This window comes from Neoarius graeffei, chromosome 15 (assembly GCF_027579695.1).
Source record: "Neoarius graeffei isolate fNeoGra1 chromosome 15, fNeoGra1.pri, whole genome shotgun sequence".
Classification (NCBI taxonomy): Eukaryota; Metazoa; Chordata; class Actinopteri; order Siluriformes; family Ariidae; genus Neoarius; species Neoarius graeffei.
In genome coordinates, this window is record NC_083583.1 from 23,050,361 (window position 1) to 23,069,489 (window position 19,129).

Genomic DNA, 19,129 nt, shown 5'->3' on the forward strand with positions numbered 1-19,129 from the left:
GATCACTCCAAGAGCAAGGCGTGTAATAGTCAGCATGGTCACAAAGGACCCCAGGGTAACTTCTAAGTAACTGAAGGCCTCTCTCATATTGGCTAATGTTAATGTTCGTGAGTCTACCATCAGGAGAACACTGAACAACAAGGGTGTGCATGGCAGGGTTGCAAGGAGAAAGCCACTGCGCTCCAAAAAGAACATTGCTGCTCGTCTGCAGTTTGCTAAAGATCACGTGGACAAGCCAGAAGGCTATTGAAAAAATGTTTTGTGGACGGATGAGACCAAAATAGAACTTTTTGGTTTAAATGAGAAATGTTATGTTTGGAGAAAAGAAAACACTGCATTCCAGCATAAGAACCTTATCCCATCTGTGAAACATGGTGGTGGCAGTATCATGGTTTGGGCCTGTTTTGCTGCATCTGGGCCAGGACGGCTTGCCATCATTGATGGAACAATGAATTCTGAATTATACCAGTGAATTCTAAAGGAAAATGCCAGGACATCTGTCCATGAACTGAATCTCAAGAGAAGGTGGGTCATGCAGCAAGAAAACGACCCTAAGCACACAAGTCGTTCTGCCAAAGAATGGTTAAAGAAGAATAAAGTTAATGTTTTGGAATGGCCAAGTCAAAGTCCTGACCTTAATCCAATCGAAATGTTGTGGAAGGACCTGAAGCGAGCAGTTCATGTGAGGAAACCCACCAACATCCCAGAGTTGAAGCTGTTCTGTATGGAGGAATGGGCTAAAATTCCTCCAAGCCGGTGTGCAGGACTGATCAACAGTTACTGGAAACGTTTAGTTGCAGTTATTGCTGCACAAGGGGGTCACACCAGATACCGAAAGCAAAGGTTTACATACTTTTGCCACTCACAGATATGTAATATTGGATCATTTTCCTCAATAAATAAATGACCAAGTATAATACTTTTGTCTCATTTGTTTAACTGGGTTCTCTTTATCTACTTTTAGGACTTGTGTGAAAATCTGATGATGTTTTTGGTCACATTTATGCAGAAATATAGAAAACTCTAAAGGGTTCACAAACTTTCAAGCACCACTGTACAAGAGAGGCGGAGCTTATTGACCAAATATATTGGAGTGCAATAGTGCCTTTTTGTCGAGTGTTATTCCTCTCTGTAAGCCAAGTTTGTAACAATTTTCTCCAAATTATTCACATACAATCATTTTGCAAAGATTTTAGCTGTGATGTTTTTCATATCCAGCAGATCAGTTATGTGCACAAAAATGCAGAAAGGCAACAAAATGACGTGTGTGTGTGTGTAGACACTAACCATATGGAAGGTTGCCCACAAAGATAGACCGCTTATGGTCATGCTAGAGGACGAGAGAGAGAGAGAGAAAACCCACCAAGCATTAATGAGAGTATATTCCAAGCGACAGCTGGCACACTTGATATGACATAAGTTTTAAACCTTCTCTTTCTACAATACTCACTGAAGTGTTCTGGGAAACGTGATCCACTCTGATGTAGAAGTCTTTCTGGATCTCCATTCCATTCCTACAACACACTTCCTGTGAGTCACATATTTACAGCCGATCTAGAGCAACTTACCAATGCTAAAGGAGAACTGAAGGCAAATTTATCATCAAAATTCTATTTCTCTCATTTTATTAAATACAGGAATGCATTTTTTATCGCTATTTTGTCGCTGCTATAGCAAGTTAGGAGTGTTTGAAATATGCTCTGTAATATATCAGTCCATATGTCAAAGCAATGGCCGTAAACGAGATTCGTTGAGACCTGTGCGAGACATCGTAGGACAGAAGTAAAACGTACAGCGGAAACCAAAGCCAGGGGCGCCTGCAGGGTTGAACTGTAAGGTACGCACTAGCGGTGTAATCCCCCCCCCCAAAAAAAAAACGCTTGCGTGCTGCAGTTTCTATGAAGAGTCGATCTATAGGCTTATACACAAAACAACGATAGAACTTTAACTTGAAATTGAACAATAGCCTTCCATGAACACAGGCTGATATTTGAACAACATATGTGAACTACACACGACAATAAACAATAAACTCTTTATAGCCTCGATTAGAATCTAGTGAACTTGCTCAAGGCATCTGGTTGAAGTTTACCTATGTCTGATAAATCTGATGTCAGTGATAGCGGGCTGACTCGTGGCTCATTAGTAAAGCTATCTGATGGCTCATTTGTCAGCAAGGTGGAGCAACCATCTACTTCTGATCGTAAGGGACATGGGGAGATGTAGGTGTTCTTATATGAAATTCACTGGATGTATGGCTAGTTTCAAACTCAGAGGTAGATGAAGGCAATTCCCTCAAAGGAACTGAGCTAGCATCCAGCTGCAGCGTACTGCTGCTCGGTTGCGGAGGAGTGGAAGCTGCCGGTGCCGTGTTACTAGCTGATACTGGAGAGGACTGGCAAGCAGATGACGCCCCTGGATCACTGCTTTTGGACTTTTTCGTAAAAGTCTGAAACAAGCTCGTTTGTTTCAGGGTTCGTTTACTCATTTTTGACTCGCTTCTCAATAAATTCTCGCACAAGCTCTGACTACTGACGATTGTCTGTCTCTGTTTCTCAAAACTGGAGAGAATCTCAGTGGTGCAAGAAAAGTATATCTGCATTGACCAATGAGCTTTCTTGGTCACGCACACCCCGCCCACTCCTGAAGCACACAAATGCGCCGGCACACACACGTCTCTCTCTCTCTCTCTCTTTCTCAAATTATGTTGCATTGCCAAAGCATTCAGGTAACAATTATAATTAAAAAAAATCTCTCTCTCCCCAAGGTATGCCTAGTGCGTACGGCCGTACGCCTGGCGGCGCCACTGACCAAAGCGACCAACATCTGCCAACGTTGTCAAAAGACGCGCACGCCCTCTTTCAAACGCTGATGTGATCAAGCCGGAAGTTTTGTTTGTTTTGATAGCGATCAGGAAAGTTTGAAAAAAGTCAGCAGTAATCGTCATTTAAACTCGTTTTTGTGCAATATTTCGTTTGGAAAACAGTTTTCAAAATGGCAGCACTGACACCTGGCTGACACTTGACGTTTCGAAGTCTCGCACAAGTCTTGTGAAGATCGCGCGGATAAGCGACGCCTGCCGTGGACCAAATGAACTAAATTCAACATGGCTAAAAACCGAATAGGCCGATAAGTATAATATTTAATTGCAATTAGTTGCTAATACAAGTCACAATATAAGGTTACTGAAACCGAAAACGTAATTGTATAACACGTTAATTAAGAAATAAAGCAAGTTAAAAAAAAAAAAAAAGACTTCAGTTCTCCTTGGATCTCCATTCCATTCCTACAACACGTTTCCTGTGAGTCACATATTTATAGCCGATCTCGAGCAACTTTCCAATGCTAACGACACACTGTACTTTTTATCCATTTATGGTTACATTTCATGTTGTGGAAATATTATAGCAGCTATAAATAATTCTCTCACTAGCCTCTCTTTTCTCTCAAAGTTAATAATAAATAAAAAAAATACATAGCTTGTTATATCACCAACTAAAAAAAAAGCACAACTTCTGCACAAAATCTCAGACAGAAAACTTCCTCATCTCAACGATTAAATGTTTTACTTTGTTAAATACCAACACATTTTATTCAGATTATTAGACTTTGATTATGTGAAGCGTCTACCGTACAAGTCATTGTTAGTTAGCGGTTAACGTATTAGAATGTGTGTTAATATAAACTTGTGCTTTGTCTTGGATGTGGCACAACTGTCAGAGCTGCTGTTTAAAGAAGCTTAACCAACACCTTCTGACCAATCAGAATTGAGGAGAGAATTCAGCAGGGCTGAAGGAGGTATAATAGAAATCTGCCAAGATGTGCTTATTAACTGCAGACTGTATCACCTTTGTAGAGCGTTCGCTGCCCCGTCCTCCTCCTTGAACACCACATAGGCATTGATGCTTGTTTTTTTGGGGTCGACTTGGCGTCTAGAAGCAAACACATGAAAGTATTAATGTTGTATTTTTGTATTTTTACTGTAATATACTTTTGTTTTTCTGGGGCCACAGTAATTGGTTTTTACTGTTGTGGTGTCCCTGCCTATCCGTTATTGTATTTACTAGGCGAAGCTAAATAAATAAATAAAATAAATAAGTCATCAGACTGACAATGCAAACAAATCAAACTGTGTGCACGCATGCGTATGTGCGTGCGCACACGTATTACAATGCATACCGGATAGTGGCGAGCTTGCGGGACATTGTTGGATCTTCCCGAAGCTGGAAGAAACCACAAATCAGAAATCTAAATACATGACAAAATCAATATCTGGTTTTTAGCAGAAAGTGACAGAAAACTTACAACTGAGCGGAATCGCACCGACTCGATGGCTCCCAGACCCTTGAAGATCTTTTTCAAATCCTGCAAAAACAGAGGTTAATAGAAAAAAAAACAGGCATGTTACGATTCACCCAAGTCACAATTCGATTCAATATCTCATCTCATTATCTCTAGCCGCTTTATCCTGTTCTACAGGGTCACAGGCAAGCTGGAGCCTATCCCAGCTGACTATGGGCGAAAGGCGGGGTACACCCTGGACAAGTCGCCAGGTCATCACAGGGCTGACACATAGACACAGACAACCATTCACACTCACATTCACACCTACGGTCAATTTAGAGCCACCAGTTAGCCTAACCTGCATGTCTTTGGACTGTGGGGGAAACCGGAGCACCCGGAGGAAACCCACGCGGACACGGGGAGAACATGCAAACTCCGCACAGAAAGGCCCTCGCCGGCCACGGGGCTCGAACCCGGACCTTCTTGCTGTGAGGCGACAGCGCTAACCACTACACCACCGTGCCGCCATATATATCAACATTTACTTTCCTTTTTTTAAATCAGCTTATATTCCTTTTGTTAACTTACAAACATTTTCATAATAACCAACAATAATTATTTACCCACATTTGTAAAAATTGTAGTAAAATATAACCTATTAGCTCAAATATTCCTTTTCTTAAAAATGGGGAAAGGTAATAAGCCTTTTCTTAATAAACTTTTATGAACATTTTCTACCTCCATTTTTCCTCTTTTCTTTATCTTTCAGCAGTCTCTAAAAAGAGAGCTCTGATTTCTTGTTAAATCCATTTGTACACAATTACGCAGCAGCTCTTTCACTTTAGATCTGTTTATTTTGTGTTTTTTTCATGGCATTAGAGCTGTGTTACTTCCGTTTGCGGTGAAGTCACGTGTATTCCTGCTATTTTACATTATTGTGCCCGCTGCTGTCTAAACAACGGAGTTACTGCGAGGAAAAATCAAATGGTCATAAATTTGTATCGTGATTCATCACCGCATGATATATCATTACATACTGATTCCATAATGACTTGAGATGTCTGACTTGTAAACCGTTCATGCACAGAAATTCAGTCACCTTCTTTGTGCAGTCAACAGGTAGGTTGCCGACAAACACGGTTCTTTTCAGTTTAATTCTCTCTTCAGCCTTGTTCCAGGAAACTTTACGCCGCTTCGCTGCTAGCGCCTCTTCCAGCGTTTCGCCATCGTCGTTTGGTTCTGGACCTTTGCGCTTGACTTTCTTTGGACGTTTTGCTTCTTCGGCATCATCTGCATTTTTTAAGGCTTCTTCCCTGGAAATTGACACAGATGATTCATTTACAGCTGTTCAAACTATAATCCCAGACAATATCAACAACAGCAACGTTATGAACCTGTCCTCCAGCTTCTTCTCAGCTGCTGACTTTTGTTTCGTCTTCTTCCATTTCACTGCTTCGCCGCCACCTGGCACACGACCTGCTTCCTGTTTTACAGGGCTGGCCTTTGCTCCTGGCTGCATAGATACGAAAGATAAATCATCATCGTTACTACTACCAAACATTGCATCAGGACAGAGAAGATAATGCAGGAGTGTCAGAATTATTTTCAATGGCAGTAAACATTGCTACATTTCTACTTTGCTGTGGTCTGAGGAAACAAATAATATATAGCTACTAGGGCTGGACCGTGAGTTGGCCTAGTCCGCCTCTTGACCAGGAGATCATGAGTTCTACTCGCAATCGGGTCGTACCAAAGATCATCATAAAAATGGTACCTACTGCCATCTGGTGAGGTACACCACAATACATATGTAAGTAGGGAGTCAAACACACGGTTACCAGAGAACCAGCCCCCCCCCACTGTAACCCTAGCTATGTAATAGGTGAGAGGCAGAGGGCTACGGAAACGGAGACTGGTGCTGCCCAATGTGCCTAAAGTACTGGGATGGGAGACTAGCTCTTGCACAGGAGGAACTTTGAATTTGAATAGGGCTGGGTGATATGATTATATATATATGGGCCATTTTCAAAAAAATGTACCTATTACGGTAAAGAAGTCTTCAATTATTTTTCAGTTTCTCATCAGAACAGAGGGGTTTAATTGAAAAATTATTCACATAACTGCATAGACAATAAAAACCTCTCTAAACTTTCATATTGAAGTTTTTCTCTTATTTAATAAGAAAAATAAGAGTGATTTATGTTATAATTTTTCTTTACCGTTACCAATGCAAAAACTAATTATTCATAAATATATCTTACATTCTTGAACTTACTCAGGAGTAAATTTTATTTTTCACAAAAATAACTAATTAGGTGTTTAAACAAAAGTATTGAGTACATTATCTGATTTTTTTTTTATAAATTCAAAAAATATTGTTGTGTTACTTTACTTTCTTTACCGTTACCCAAAAACATTTTTGAAAATAATTAGTTCCTAGTGCTTGCTAAAGAGGGAGCTGTTCGACATCCTGAAGTGCCAGGATGTTGGGACTCCATTTTGAATTTTTTTTGAGGCAGTGGAGGCTGAAAGGTGAGCAAAACATTTCATTAATTACTCATGTCACACAAATATACTTTACCGTGATGCACATATCTTATAGACATCAGTGATCAAATAGAAACTATTTGTAGTTGTTGATTAAGTTTGACTGATGAAATATGAGCAATTATTTGAAAGCATAACTGTCATGCTGTGTTGTAAGAGAATGAGACACCTCTTTACTGTTACCATATACTTCCTTTACCGTTACCATTCCTAGTAACGGTAAAGAAACTTTGGTAACGGTAAAGAGAAAATCATGCATAAATGTCTGTTTTTCTCTAGATTGCCGGTAGTCTGGTTAACACCAGACCATATCACAAGTGAAATATGGTCTGGAATCTGCCTATTGAATTTCTCGTAGGGGAGGTGTGGTTTACGATTGTCAACGGCCATTTATTGGACGTTGCAAATGTCTATCATTTGGCGTATACGTAGCCCATGGCCAATCATGGCAGTTGTACCCGGTGATGTAGTTAGAGCGACGAAGAGGCGAAGAAGAGAAGGAAGGAGAAAGAGAAGGCAAAACAAAAATAGGAAAACAATGGAACCGAACGATTACTGCCATTTGTGCAAGACAAAGCTTGATCGAAAGTTTGGTTCGTATCGCTCGCCGCCATGTTAAATGTGATCCGTAAACAGTCCCAAATAAACTACAAGCTTCCGTTTGTCGAGTAGTACGCGTCACCGTCTTTCCACCCCTCCCCACTCTCTGATTGGCTCCCTAACTCAGGCGAGCCTTTAGACCATAGTTTCCATGCTGTCTTTTCAGATCGGAACGATTGTGCAAAGCAGCATGGGATTTCCCAGGCTAGATTTTCGGGCCAAATAGGCAAATAGAATTGAATTTAAAATATTTTAAGTCATTGTGTACCAGATGAAATATAATAAAAGCTTTTTTGGTATGGTAACGGTAAAGAAAGCCACAATTTCAGAAAAAATAAATTTTGTTATAAAAATAATAGGAATCTAGCTTTGCTGATTAGTAGGACTTGATTTTAATCAATAGGCAATCTTTTGGTACATTTATAGAAAGAAAGAGTGACAATTTTTTTTATTTCTTTACCATAATTGGTACAATTTTTTTTAAAGATTTTTTTTGGGCTTTTTTCACCTTTATTGGATAGGACAGTGTAGAGACAGGACAGGAAATGAGCGGGAGAGAGAGAGGGGGAGGGATCGGGAAATGACCTCGGGTCGGAATCGAACCCAGGTCCCCGGATTTATGGTATGGCGCCTTATCCACCTGAGCCACGACGCCCCCAATTGGTACAATTTTTTGAAAATGGCCCATATATCTCGATATTGTGATCAATTACATCATGATACACTTTTTAGATCATCTGTCCATAAGACCGATGAGCTGTTGCCATGGCGTGGCGTCCGTCATCCACAATTCACTTAAATCGTATCTCCTCCGTCAGTTCTCCATGGATTTCTGCTCCGACTGTTTTGTTCGAAAGAACTCATCATTCCGCACAAAACTTGGTCGTTGTTTTTGTCAAATTTTTTTACTAACCAATTAGTAGTTAGGCCAAATTAAAGAACTTTCCAGGTCTCTCACTGGAATTGTATCTCCTCTCTCATCCAATTTCAGTTCTGATCGATGTTTGGGTAGATCTTCCCTCAGGGGACAAAACTCTGTTGTTTGTTGATTTTCTTGTTGTAAACAATTTGTTTACAACTTTGTTTATTTTCAGTTAAATCATATCTCCTCCCTCCCTCAGTTCTCAATGGATTTCAGTTCTGATTGTTTTGTTTGAAAGAACTAGAACTTCTGTACAATGTTTGGTCATTGTATTGTCGAATTTTTGCTCGCAAATTAGTAATTAGGTCAACTTAACAAATCATCTTCTGACTAGAATTGTATCTCCTCTCTCATTTATCATGCGAATTCAGTTCTGATCGATGTTTTGGGTAGATCTTCCCTCGGGGAACAAAATTTAGTCCTTTGTTCCTGTCGTAAACAATTAGTTGTAGAGGTTGGTCCTCGCTCACATTGTCACATTTCAGTTGATGTTTTAAGGCCAATTTATGCTGACAACCCAGTCCTCGCAGATGGCGTCTGCGTAGCCCCCCCCCCCATCTTCGCAGACGCTCTGCGCGCACCTCCCAAAAATTGTGACCACCGCAGAAGCCTCGCAGACAGCGTCGCAGACAAGAGGGCTCCGATTGGTCCACTCTACATCCGCTGTACACGCACTTCCGCTTCCCTACTTTCCCGGTTTGTTTTGTTTTCACGACCGACATTTTTAAAAACACGAGCGAAGATGGAGCAGCACGAAGAGCGGTTGATTGAGGAAGTGAGGAAGTACGTACATCTATACGACTCCAGTTCTAGTCATTATAAGTAACCGGAGGATAAACACTCCACTAACCACACCCACCAACTACTCCTAGTGATTTCGCGACTTCGCGCCCCCTTGCGTTGTAGCGGTGAATAACATTGCGCACGCCTATTACTCCCCGCTCAACGATAAATTACAACTGTCTGCGAAAAGCTATCTGTGAAAGCCTTGTCGCAAGAGCATGCAGAGGCCCTTAGTAGTCATGGCTGTTTTGATGGCAGGTCAGATGAGCTCCTATGTCCTTGACATTCTGGTCTCAGATACCGTTTTCAAACTTTTTGTTTGTTTGTTTTTAATAATTACTGACTCAATGGAAGCAGTTGATCTGATAGAATCTCATCTCATTATCTCTAGCCGCTTTATCCTGTTCTACAGGGTCGCAGGCGAGCTGGAGCCTATCCCAGCTGACTACGGGCGAAAGGCGGGGTACACCCTGGACAAGTCGCCAGGTCATCACAGGACTGACACATAGACACAGACAACCATTCACACTCACATTCACATCTACGGTCAATTTAGAGTCACCAGTTAACCTAACCTGCATGTCTTTGGACTGTGGGGGAAACCGGAGCACCCGGAGGAAACCCACGCGGACACGGGGAGAACATGCAAACTCCACACAGAAAGGCCCTCGCCAGCCACGGGGCTCGAACCCAGACCTTCTTGCTGCGAGGCGACAGCGCTAACCACTACACCACCGTGCAGCCATCTGATAGAATATTTTATTTAAATATTAAACCTTTTTTTTTTTTTTTAAAGAGATTTCTGTTTATTTCCCCCCTTTTCATTCAAACCCCATGTTCGCATGTAATTTTTGTAAGCATTAAATAAAAGTATCATCACTCACTTCTTAATTTTTGCATGATTAATGCAGCACTACTCTTTTGTGGCAGTGTGTGCAGTGTTTATGTAATCGTCTAAATCATCTAATCTTAAAGGAGAACTGAAGGCAAATTTATCATCATCAAAATTCGATTTCTCATTTTATTAAATACAGGAATGCATTTTTGATCGCTATTTTGTCACTGCTGTAGCAAGTTATGAGTGTTTGAAAATATGCTATGTAATATATCAGTCCATATGTTAAAGCAATGGCCGTAAACGAGATTCGTTGAGACCTGTGCGAGACATCGTAGGACGGAAGTAAAACGTACAGTGGAAACCAAAGTGACCGACATCTGCCAACGTTGTCAAAAGACACACGACCTCTTTCGAATGCTGATGTAATCAAGCCAGAAGTTTTGTTTATTTTGATAGCAATCAGGAAAGTTTGAAAAAAGTCAGCAGTAATCGTCATTTAAACTCGTTTTTGTGCAATATTTCATTTGGAAAACAGTTTTCAAAATGGTGGCACTGACACCTGGCTGACACTTGACGTTTCGAAGTCTCGCACAAGTCTCGTGAAGATCGCGCGGATAAGCGACGCCTGCCGTGGACCAAACTAACTAAATTCAACACGGCTAAAAACCGAATAGGCCGATAAGTATAATATTTAATTGCAATTAATTGCCAATACGAGTCACGATATAAGGTTACTAAAACCGAAAACGTAAGTGAATAACGTTAATTAAGAAATAAAGCAAGTTTCAAAATGACTTCAGTTCCCCTTTAATTATTTGAGCTCATGAGGATTATATGAGGTCATTTCGAGACATTAATACACAAGGGTAAGTGAAAAAGTCCTAAGACAGATGTTATAATTTCAAAAAGGTGTGAAAGACATCCCCTAAAATTCTACAAAGAACACATTCTCTGATGGAAACACCACTTGCTGAAGTGTTTAGACTTAAATGTAGGATATGTAGAGAAATAGCTTTGTTATTTTCATAAATAAAGATTTTTTTCAATTTGTCTTAGAACTTTTTGACTTACCCTCATAAATAGATGTGACTAGGAAAGTAATGTTGCTATGACCAAATTTTGACAAACAGCCAAAAGTGACAACAAAAAACATTAATATTACAAGGTTTTGGCTAAATATTGGGTTTTCAGTCTTTGAAACTTAACATGTATTTCATCACAAATTATGTGGAAATGGGGCGGCACGGTGGTGTAGTGGTTAGCGCTGTCGCCTCACAGCAAGAAGGTCCGGGTTCGAGCCCCGTGGCCGACGAGGGCCTTTCTGCGTGGAGTTTGCATGTTCTCCCCGTGTCCACGTGGGTTTCCTCTGGGTGCTCCGGTTTCCCCCACAGTCCAAAGACATGCAGGTTAGGTTAACTGGTGACTCTAATGCCGCTTTTCCACTACCAACGCAGCTGAGTTGGGCTGAGCCGTGCGGTGCTGAGTTGGGCTGAGTCGAGCTGAGCGGGGCTGTTGGAGTTGCATTTCGACTACAACCGCGCTGAACCGTGCTGGCTGGAAGTGGGTGGACACATTGGGTGGAGTTAGCGAAAGTGGGTGGACGTCACATGATGTCGTTAGGCGGCGCAAACAGTGACATCAGTGATCTTTTAAGCGGTAGTCTCACGATCCGGATAGTAAACAATAAACATGGAGGACATGGAGTCGTTAGTGTTGCTGGTCTTGGTGCTGTGGCTTGTTGTCACCGACAACGCCAACAGATACTGGCAAGAGCGTATAGATGAGGCGAGGCGCATAAGGCTTCAGAAATTCTTGTAATTCGTAATTATTCTTCTTCCGGGTTTACGGTGTTTACAGATCCCAGCGTGCTCGCGGGGCGTGTGGGCGTGTGAGGACACTCCTCCTCACCAATCAGTGCACAGGGGAGTGTCTCCTCACGCCCCTAGCCCCACTCGGCTCGGTTTGGCTCGCTTCAGCCCCACTCCAAAACCGTGCGAGTTTTGGGGGCTGAGCAGGGCTGAAGCGAGCTGAGTCGTGCTGTTCTGAGGTAGTCGAAACGCGAGCCGTGTCGGGCTGAAGTGAGCTGAAAAAGGGTAGTGGAAAAGGGCCATAAATTGACCGTAGGTGTGAATGTGAGTGTGAATGGTTGTCTGTGTCTATGTGTCGGCCCTGTGATGACCTGGCGACTTGTCCAGGGTGTACCCCGCCTTTCGCCCATAGTCAGCTGGGATAGGCTCCAGCTTGCCCTGCACAGGATAAGCAGCTACAGATAACGGATGGATGATGTGGAAATGTTTTGATTTCCTTTCGAACATTATTCTGGAAAGATCATGTTGAGTAAAGAGTCAGATTAACCAACGCGTCTTAAAGGGGAACTGAAGTCATTTTTAAACTTGCTTTATTTCTTAATTAACGTGTTGTTCAATTACATTTTTGGTTTTAGTAACCTTATATCGTGACTCGTACTGGCAACTAATTGCCGTTAAATATTATACTTATCAGCCTTTTTGGTTTTTAGCCATGTTGAATGTAGTTCATTTGGTACATGGCAGGTGTCGCTTATCCGTGTGATCTTCACGAGACTCGTGCGAGACTTCAAACGTGAAGTGTCAATGCCGCCATTTTAAAAACTGTTTACACAGCGGCCAGATCACCATATCATTCCAATTTAGATTAATTTCGAGTTTTGCCAGCTTCATCAGTGAGGAAGATTATTCCATACCACTTTTCCATTGGGCGGCACAGTGGTGTAGTGGTTAGTGCTGTCGCCTCACAGCAAGAAGGTCCGGGTTCGAGCCCCGGGGCCGGCGAGGGCCTTTCTGTGTGGAGTTTGCATGTTCTCCCCATGTCCGCGTGGGTTTCCTCCAGGTGCTCCGGTTTCCCCCACAGTCCAAAGACATGCAGGTTAGGTTAACTGGTGACTCTAAATTGACCGTAGGTGTGAATGTGAGTGTGAATGGTTGTCTGTGTCTATGTGTCAGCCCTGTGATGACCTGGCGACTTGTCCAGGGTGTACCCCGCCTTTCGCCCATAGTCAGCTGGGATAGGCTCCAGCTTGCCTGCGACCCTGTAGAACAGGAGAAAGCGGCTACAGATAATGAGACTTTTCCATTGGTTAAATGGGGGGAGACGCTTTCGGACACTAGTCCGTCGCGCTGGTATTTACGTCATTACTGTCGCACAATTAAAACGTGCCAGATCAGGCAGCTGGTGGGTTTTCAAAATAATAAATACATGCATGTATGTATTTTTGTGATAAATCCATATTATACTGAGCACATTTCCCACATAATCCTCACTAAGGTTTCGGACAGCACTACAAAATGGCGTCCACACTATATAGTGCCCTGTATAGTGAGTAGGGAGCGATTTTGGACACAGGGAAAACTTCCGGCTTGATTAAGTCAGCATTTGAAAGAGGGCATGCGCGTCTTTTGACAACGTTGGCAGATGTCGGTCACTTTGATTTCCGCTGTACCTTTTACTTTCGTCCTATGACGTCTCGCACAGGTCTCGGCAAATCTCGTTTACGGCCGTTGCTTTGACATATGGACTGACATATATTACAGAGCATATTTCAAACACTCATACAGTAACTTGCTATAGCAGTGACAAACTAGCTATCAAAAATGCATTCCTATATTTAATAAAATGAGAGAAATAGAATTTTGATGATAATAAAAATTTGCCTTCAGTTCCCCTTTAAAACCTCAGTAGTTCAGTGTGTTTTTCTCACAATTTGATGAAGTTTTGAGTTAACGCCACACCATAAGCCGAATCAATTCAGTGTGTACTCTACCGAGTGTCCTTCCAGTTAAAATTGCAGGTAATTCTTGAGCATTAGAGCAGAAAAGAAGAACTTCCTGTAGGAATTTGTGGTGTGGCTGCAGATTTTCAAACTTCACTTAACTGTCAGTAGCCACTTAAAGATTAATTACTATAATTAATAATAATAATAATAATAATAATTATTATTATTATTCAGTAATTAATACAAGTGATTATAATAGTGGTGGTGGGAGTTGATCATGATCTCATGACGTCATTAAAAGAGAAATACTTTATTTTTTTATTATGCACTACTTTCTGATTCAAACTTTTTTGGTTAATTGTATGTTTATTTTTTTCAGTGCATAATTTAAGATTTTATATTTAATAGTCTATATTTGATGCAGGGCGGCACGGTGGTGTAGTGGTTAGCGCTGTCGCCTCACAGCAAGAAGGTCCTGGGTTCGAGCCCCGGGGCCGGCGAGGGCCTTTCTGTGTGGAGTTTGCATGTTCTCCCCGTGTCTGCGTGGGTTTCCTCCGGGTGCTCCGGTTTCCCCCACAGTCCAAAGACATGCAGGTTAGGTTAACTGGTGACTCTAAATTGACCGTAGGTGTGAATGTGAGTGTGAATGGTTGTCTGTGTCTATGTGTCAGCCCTGTGATGACCTGGCGACTTGTCCAGGGTGTACCCCGCCTTTCACCCGTAGTCAGCTGGGATAGGCTCCAGCTTGCCTGCGACCCTGTAGAAGGATAAAGCGGCTAGAGATAATGAGATGAGATGAGATATTTGATGCATAAATATTTTTAATATATGAAAGTGAATTTGTGGATTCATGAATGCAATAAAAAAAAAAATTATAAAATAAACTCACAAACTTTTTCAAAGTTCTGATCGAAGAAGAGCACAGCTCGGTCCAGTCGGACTCGGTGAGTCTGGTCGGTTCCGGACTGCAGAGTCTGATCTCCGAACTGAAGCCCGTAGTCGGACAGGTCGCTCCGGCTCGCGCACTGAACCGACACAGAGCTCGCGATCAACAGCAGCTTCAATCCGAGGCACACAGAGCGCGCGCAGGACGCCATCATTACAACCTCACACACGCAGAGAGACGCGCGCGCTCCGTTTATTCCCGAATGGACTCTGGGGCGGAGAAAACTTCACCACCAGAGTGGGCGGTGCTAATATGTGGGCGTGGTCACGAGTATTAGCATTGTAACAGGGCGGGGTCTGACGAGGAGAACTCGGGAATGACGTAATACCAGACTGATTTATGGCTTCATCAAGATACTGAAGCATCCTTTTTAATGAACCCCAACTTGTGAACCCTTTAGAATTTTCTATATTTCTGTATAAATATGACCTAAAACATCATCAGATTTTCACACAAGTCCTAAAAGTAGATAAAGAGAACCCAGTTAAACAAATGAGACAAAAATATTATACTTGGTCGTTTATTTATTGAGGAAAATGATCCAATATTACATATCTGTGAGTGGCAAAAGTATGTGAACCTCTAGGATTAGCAGTTAATTTGAAGGTGAAATTAGAGTCAGGTGTTTTCAATCAATGGGATGATAATCAGGTGTGAGTGGGCACCCTGTTTTATTTAAAGAACAGGGATCTATCAAAGTCTCATCTTCACAATACAGGTTTGTGGGAGTGTATCATGGCACGAACAAAGGAGATTTCTGAGGACCTCAGAAAAAGCGTTGTTGATGCTCATCAGGCTGGAAAAGGTTCCAAAACCATCTCTAAAGAGTTTGGACTCCACCAATCCACAGTCAGACAGATTGTATACAAATGGAGGAAATTCAAGACCGTTGTTACCCTCCCCAGGAGTGGTCGACCAACAAAGATCACTCCAAGAGCAAGGTGTGTAATAGTCAGCGAGGTCACAAAGGACCCCAGGGTAACTTCTAAGCAACTGAAGGCCTCTCTCACATTGGCTAATGTTAAAGGTCTCATTGCATCGTTTTTCCATTAATTGTGCAGTGGTCTCTAGTATGAATGAATGCCGTGAGCCGGTTTTGGTGAAAAAAAAAATGCTGTGGTTCTCCTGTTTCAGGCTGTTCTAGTTTGGTGCAGGGCTCTACGTTAACTTTGAGACATGGTTGCCCATTCGGGCAACCATTTGTAGAAATCTGGTTGCCCGAACTCAGAACACGGTTGCCCAAATATTACATACTTTTTTCCTTTGAATATGCCACAAACACATATGCTTACAACACAATGTTCACTCGCATGCTCTACTAATGCCTCTTCAAAGCTTATTTTGTTGATTTTCTGATCCTTCTGTGTGTTCCCTTGGTTTCTGGGTTCAATTATATATCATGTCTAACCACTTTTTGTGTAAACCACCATGAATGTGCATTGTGTTCTTCTTTTGTGTACTCATAATTCTATAATTCCACAATTACAATTTGCTCTCTGGTGATGGTACCATTAAGTTTTCATTTCTACGCCATTTGAAGAAAAGAATTGGTTTCAAATTTGCACATTCATGCCTGTCCCAAGTCACTAAAAGGTGAGGGCACAAAAAGTCTGATGAAAATAGTAGTACCATCATCATCACCAACACCCATCATCATCATTTTATTTTCTTATTCTATTTTTAGTATTTTATTTTAGTTGGTTTTATTTTATTTATTTATTTTTTGTTGTTGTACCTGGTATGTGTAACTGACTGCTAGTGTATCTTTAAGGAATCCTTCCTAAATGTGGAACAGCCTTTCACTAGGGATGAGCCGCTATCAGCCAGGGCAGGGTACTTCAGGCATATGGAGCAAATCATTTTCCCTTGGTCAGCAGTGTCATTATTATTATCATCATCAGCATGATCGGTATCAGTTGAATGGCTGGTACTAGCTCTGGGCTCATCTGATTCAACATCCAAATTGGGATCATCTTTGGAGAGTTTGCTGGGTGGCCCAGGTTCATTCTCAGGTTGGACCAACTTCAATCCAGGAAACTCTGAATACCAGCTGGGAATAACAGTTCTTTGCCTTTTCACCTCATACAGTTTCTTTGAATCCACTGATGAGCTTGATTGAGTTTTCTTTTTCTTCTCTTCCTTGTCTTTGTTTATCTCATCTCATCATCTCTAGCCGCTTTATCCTTCTACAGGGTCGCAGGCAAGCTGGAGCCTATCCCAGCTGACTACGGGTGAAAGGCGGGGTACACCCTGGACAAGTCGCCAGGTCATCACAGGGCTGACACATAGACACAGACAACCATTCACACTCACATTCACACCTACGGTCAATTTAGAGTCACCAGTTAACCTAACCTGCATGTCTTTGGACTGTGGGGGAAACCGGAGCACCCGGAGGAAACCCACGCGGACACGGGGAGAACATGCAAACTCCACACAGAAAGGCCCTCACCGGCTCCAGGGCTCGAACACAGGACCTTCTTGCTGTGAGGCGACAGCGCTAACCACTACACCACCGTGCCGCCCGTCTTTGTTTATTTTAAAACCAAATTTCTCCAAACCAGACATAATGCCAAAGTTTGTGACTTTAATGGTTTTTTTTTTTTAAATTTATTATTCAACCTTCTCAGACGCTGTCTGTATCAACAAGCATTGACACTAGCGCCCCGTGCGAGTAATGCGGTAATTAGCCATGTAGTGAAGGACATACCAATAGAACACTGAATATGCACTACGCGATAATTATTAGCAATGCGAAACTGCATTGCGAGCCCGCGATGTGCAAATGTGAATTCTGCTAGTTGTTGAACATCCCGTAATGATAACATGGACGCGGTCTTTCCGAGTCAAACAATCGCAAATCGTGATGGAATTTCATCATAATATGAATGAATAAACATCGTTTTTCACATAAGTTGACATATTTGGGCAGTTGCCCGATCGGGCAAGCATTTGTGAGAGTCTGCTTGTCCGAATCTATTGAAGGGTTGCCCCGGGCAATCGGGCTACTGTTAATGTCGAGCCCTGTGGTGGAGGAGTGGGTGGCGGGAGAACGACAGGATTTCAGCTCTTACTCATTAATATTCATGACATGTAAACGTGTTACCTCTGATTGGCTAACAGCACTGTGACGCTACCTCCAGTGGGTCAGAACAAGCGGATGTGGGTGTCTTTGTAAAAACTGTTTTGATTGGCTATTACGGTCTCGACATAGATGTTTTGACCAATAACAACGTAGAGAACACGAATTTTACATCACATTCAACGAGATTTAAACGAGACTAAAGATGGCAACTTACAAATAATGTGTAAACATCGTTGGAGTTAATAAAGTTTGAACAGCATGAAGGAACATACCCCAACCCCCCGAAATTAAAAAAAAAAATCTCAACGGATTTGGCATAATATAAAAAGGTCGGTTTTTTACTCAAAAAAGCAGAAATCCACCGAAAAGCGGAAAACTCTCATCCCATCCTAGCTTGTGACCATGTCATGCATGCTAACGTGGAGAATATGAACATGCTATTTCATAACAAAAACCTTCAAACAAAAAGTTCATGTTTTACTTACAGCATGTGAGCAGGTGGTCGATCGTCTTGACGGCACAGATCCAGGGATTAAATGCAACCTCGAAGCAAAACCACTACTGAAGGCACCGAAGTTTGAAAAGTCACTGTGGTTGAAATGATCAGAACACAGTACTAACGCTGCATTATACTTCGCTGGTGGTGTTCCAAAGATAAATTCCAACCATTTCTTCTTCAGCTCTTCTATCTTGTAACGTTGCTCCGCTTAGGTTTCGTTTCTGTCGGCGGCTCCAGCCCGACTTTGGACGCTCGTAACTCGGGCAGGGGAGGTCCCAGCCTCCCCAAACTTGGCAGCCAGCAACCTCTGCCCTCTCCCCAACGAACCAGCACTGCCAGGGCAGGCTAGACCCGCGCCTCGGGATGTAATTCGCCCCGAGGTGAGCCGCAGCGCTCCGCTTGGGTTTCGTTTCTGTCGGCGACTCCAGCCCGACTTTGAACGCTCGTAACTCGCGCAGGGGAGGTCCCAGCCTCCCCAAACATGCAACGTTGATGTGTTACTGCCACAAATAACACAGGCACGAACTTGTTCAGACATGTTTTCAACTTGCTGTTAGGTCCTCTTCATTAGCTACTGATGAGATGGGCTCTGCTATCTCTCCTCGTGCCGAAATCCGAACTTTCTTCCTGTGGGCGATCGCAAGCCAAGGTGGGCGAGGCCATGAATACTAATTTTTGAAGTGACTTAAGTTCGTAGGGCTTTTTCAGATCCGCTCGTTTTTCCGACTATTTTCTTTCATAAGCTAATACAGGGAATGGGAGTAGAATTACATTTTCACATGCAGCATGCATATGCAACTCGGGGTGAACTATGGTATTTCAAAAAGAGCCAGTATTAAACGTTTTTGGTGGAAGGGCACCTTTAATGTTCATG

General features: G+C 42.3%; 1 protein-coding gene across 1 annotated transcript in view; it reads right to left on the minus strand.

The window, feature by feature from the left end:
- rbm34 (RNA binding motif protein 34) overlaps positions 1–19,129 on the minus strand; it is a 29,316-nt gene that overhangs the window by 4,281 nt on the left and 5,906 nt on the right. Inside the window, exons 3-9 of the mRNA XM_060941039.1 lie at positions 5,679–5,797; positions 5,384–5,597; positions 4,306–4,365; positions 4,180–4,223; positions 3,849–3,932; positions 1,451–1,514; positions 1,288–1,330 (exon numbers count right to left, since the gene is read on the minus strand). Of these exons, the coding sequence (XP_060797022.1) occupies positions 1,288–1,330; positions 1,451–1,514; positions 3,849–3,932; positions 4,180–4,223; positions 4,306–4,365; positions 5,384–5,597; positions 5,679–5,797 (628 nt within the window). The remainder of the gene's footprint in view (positions 1–1,287; positions 1,331–1,450; positions 1,515–3,848; positions 3,933–4,179; positions 4,224–4,305; positions 4,366–5,383; positions 5,598–5,678; positions 5,798–19,129) is intronic.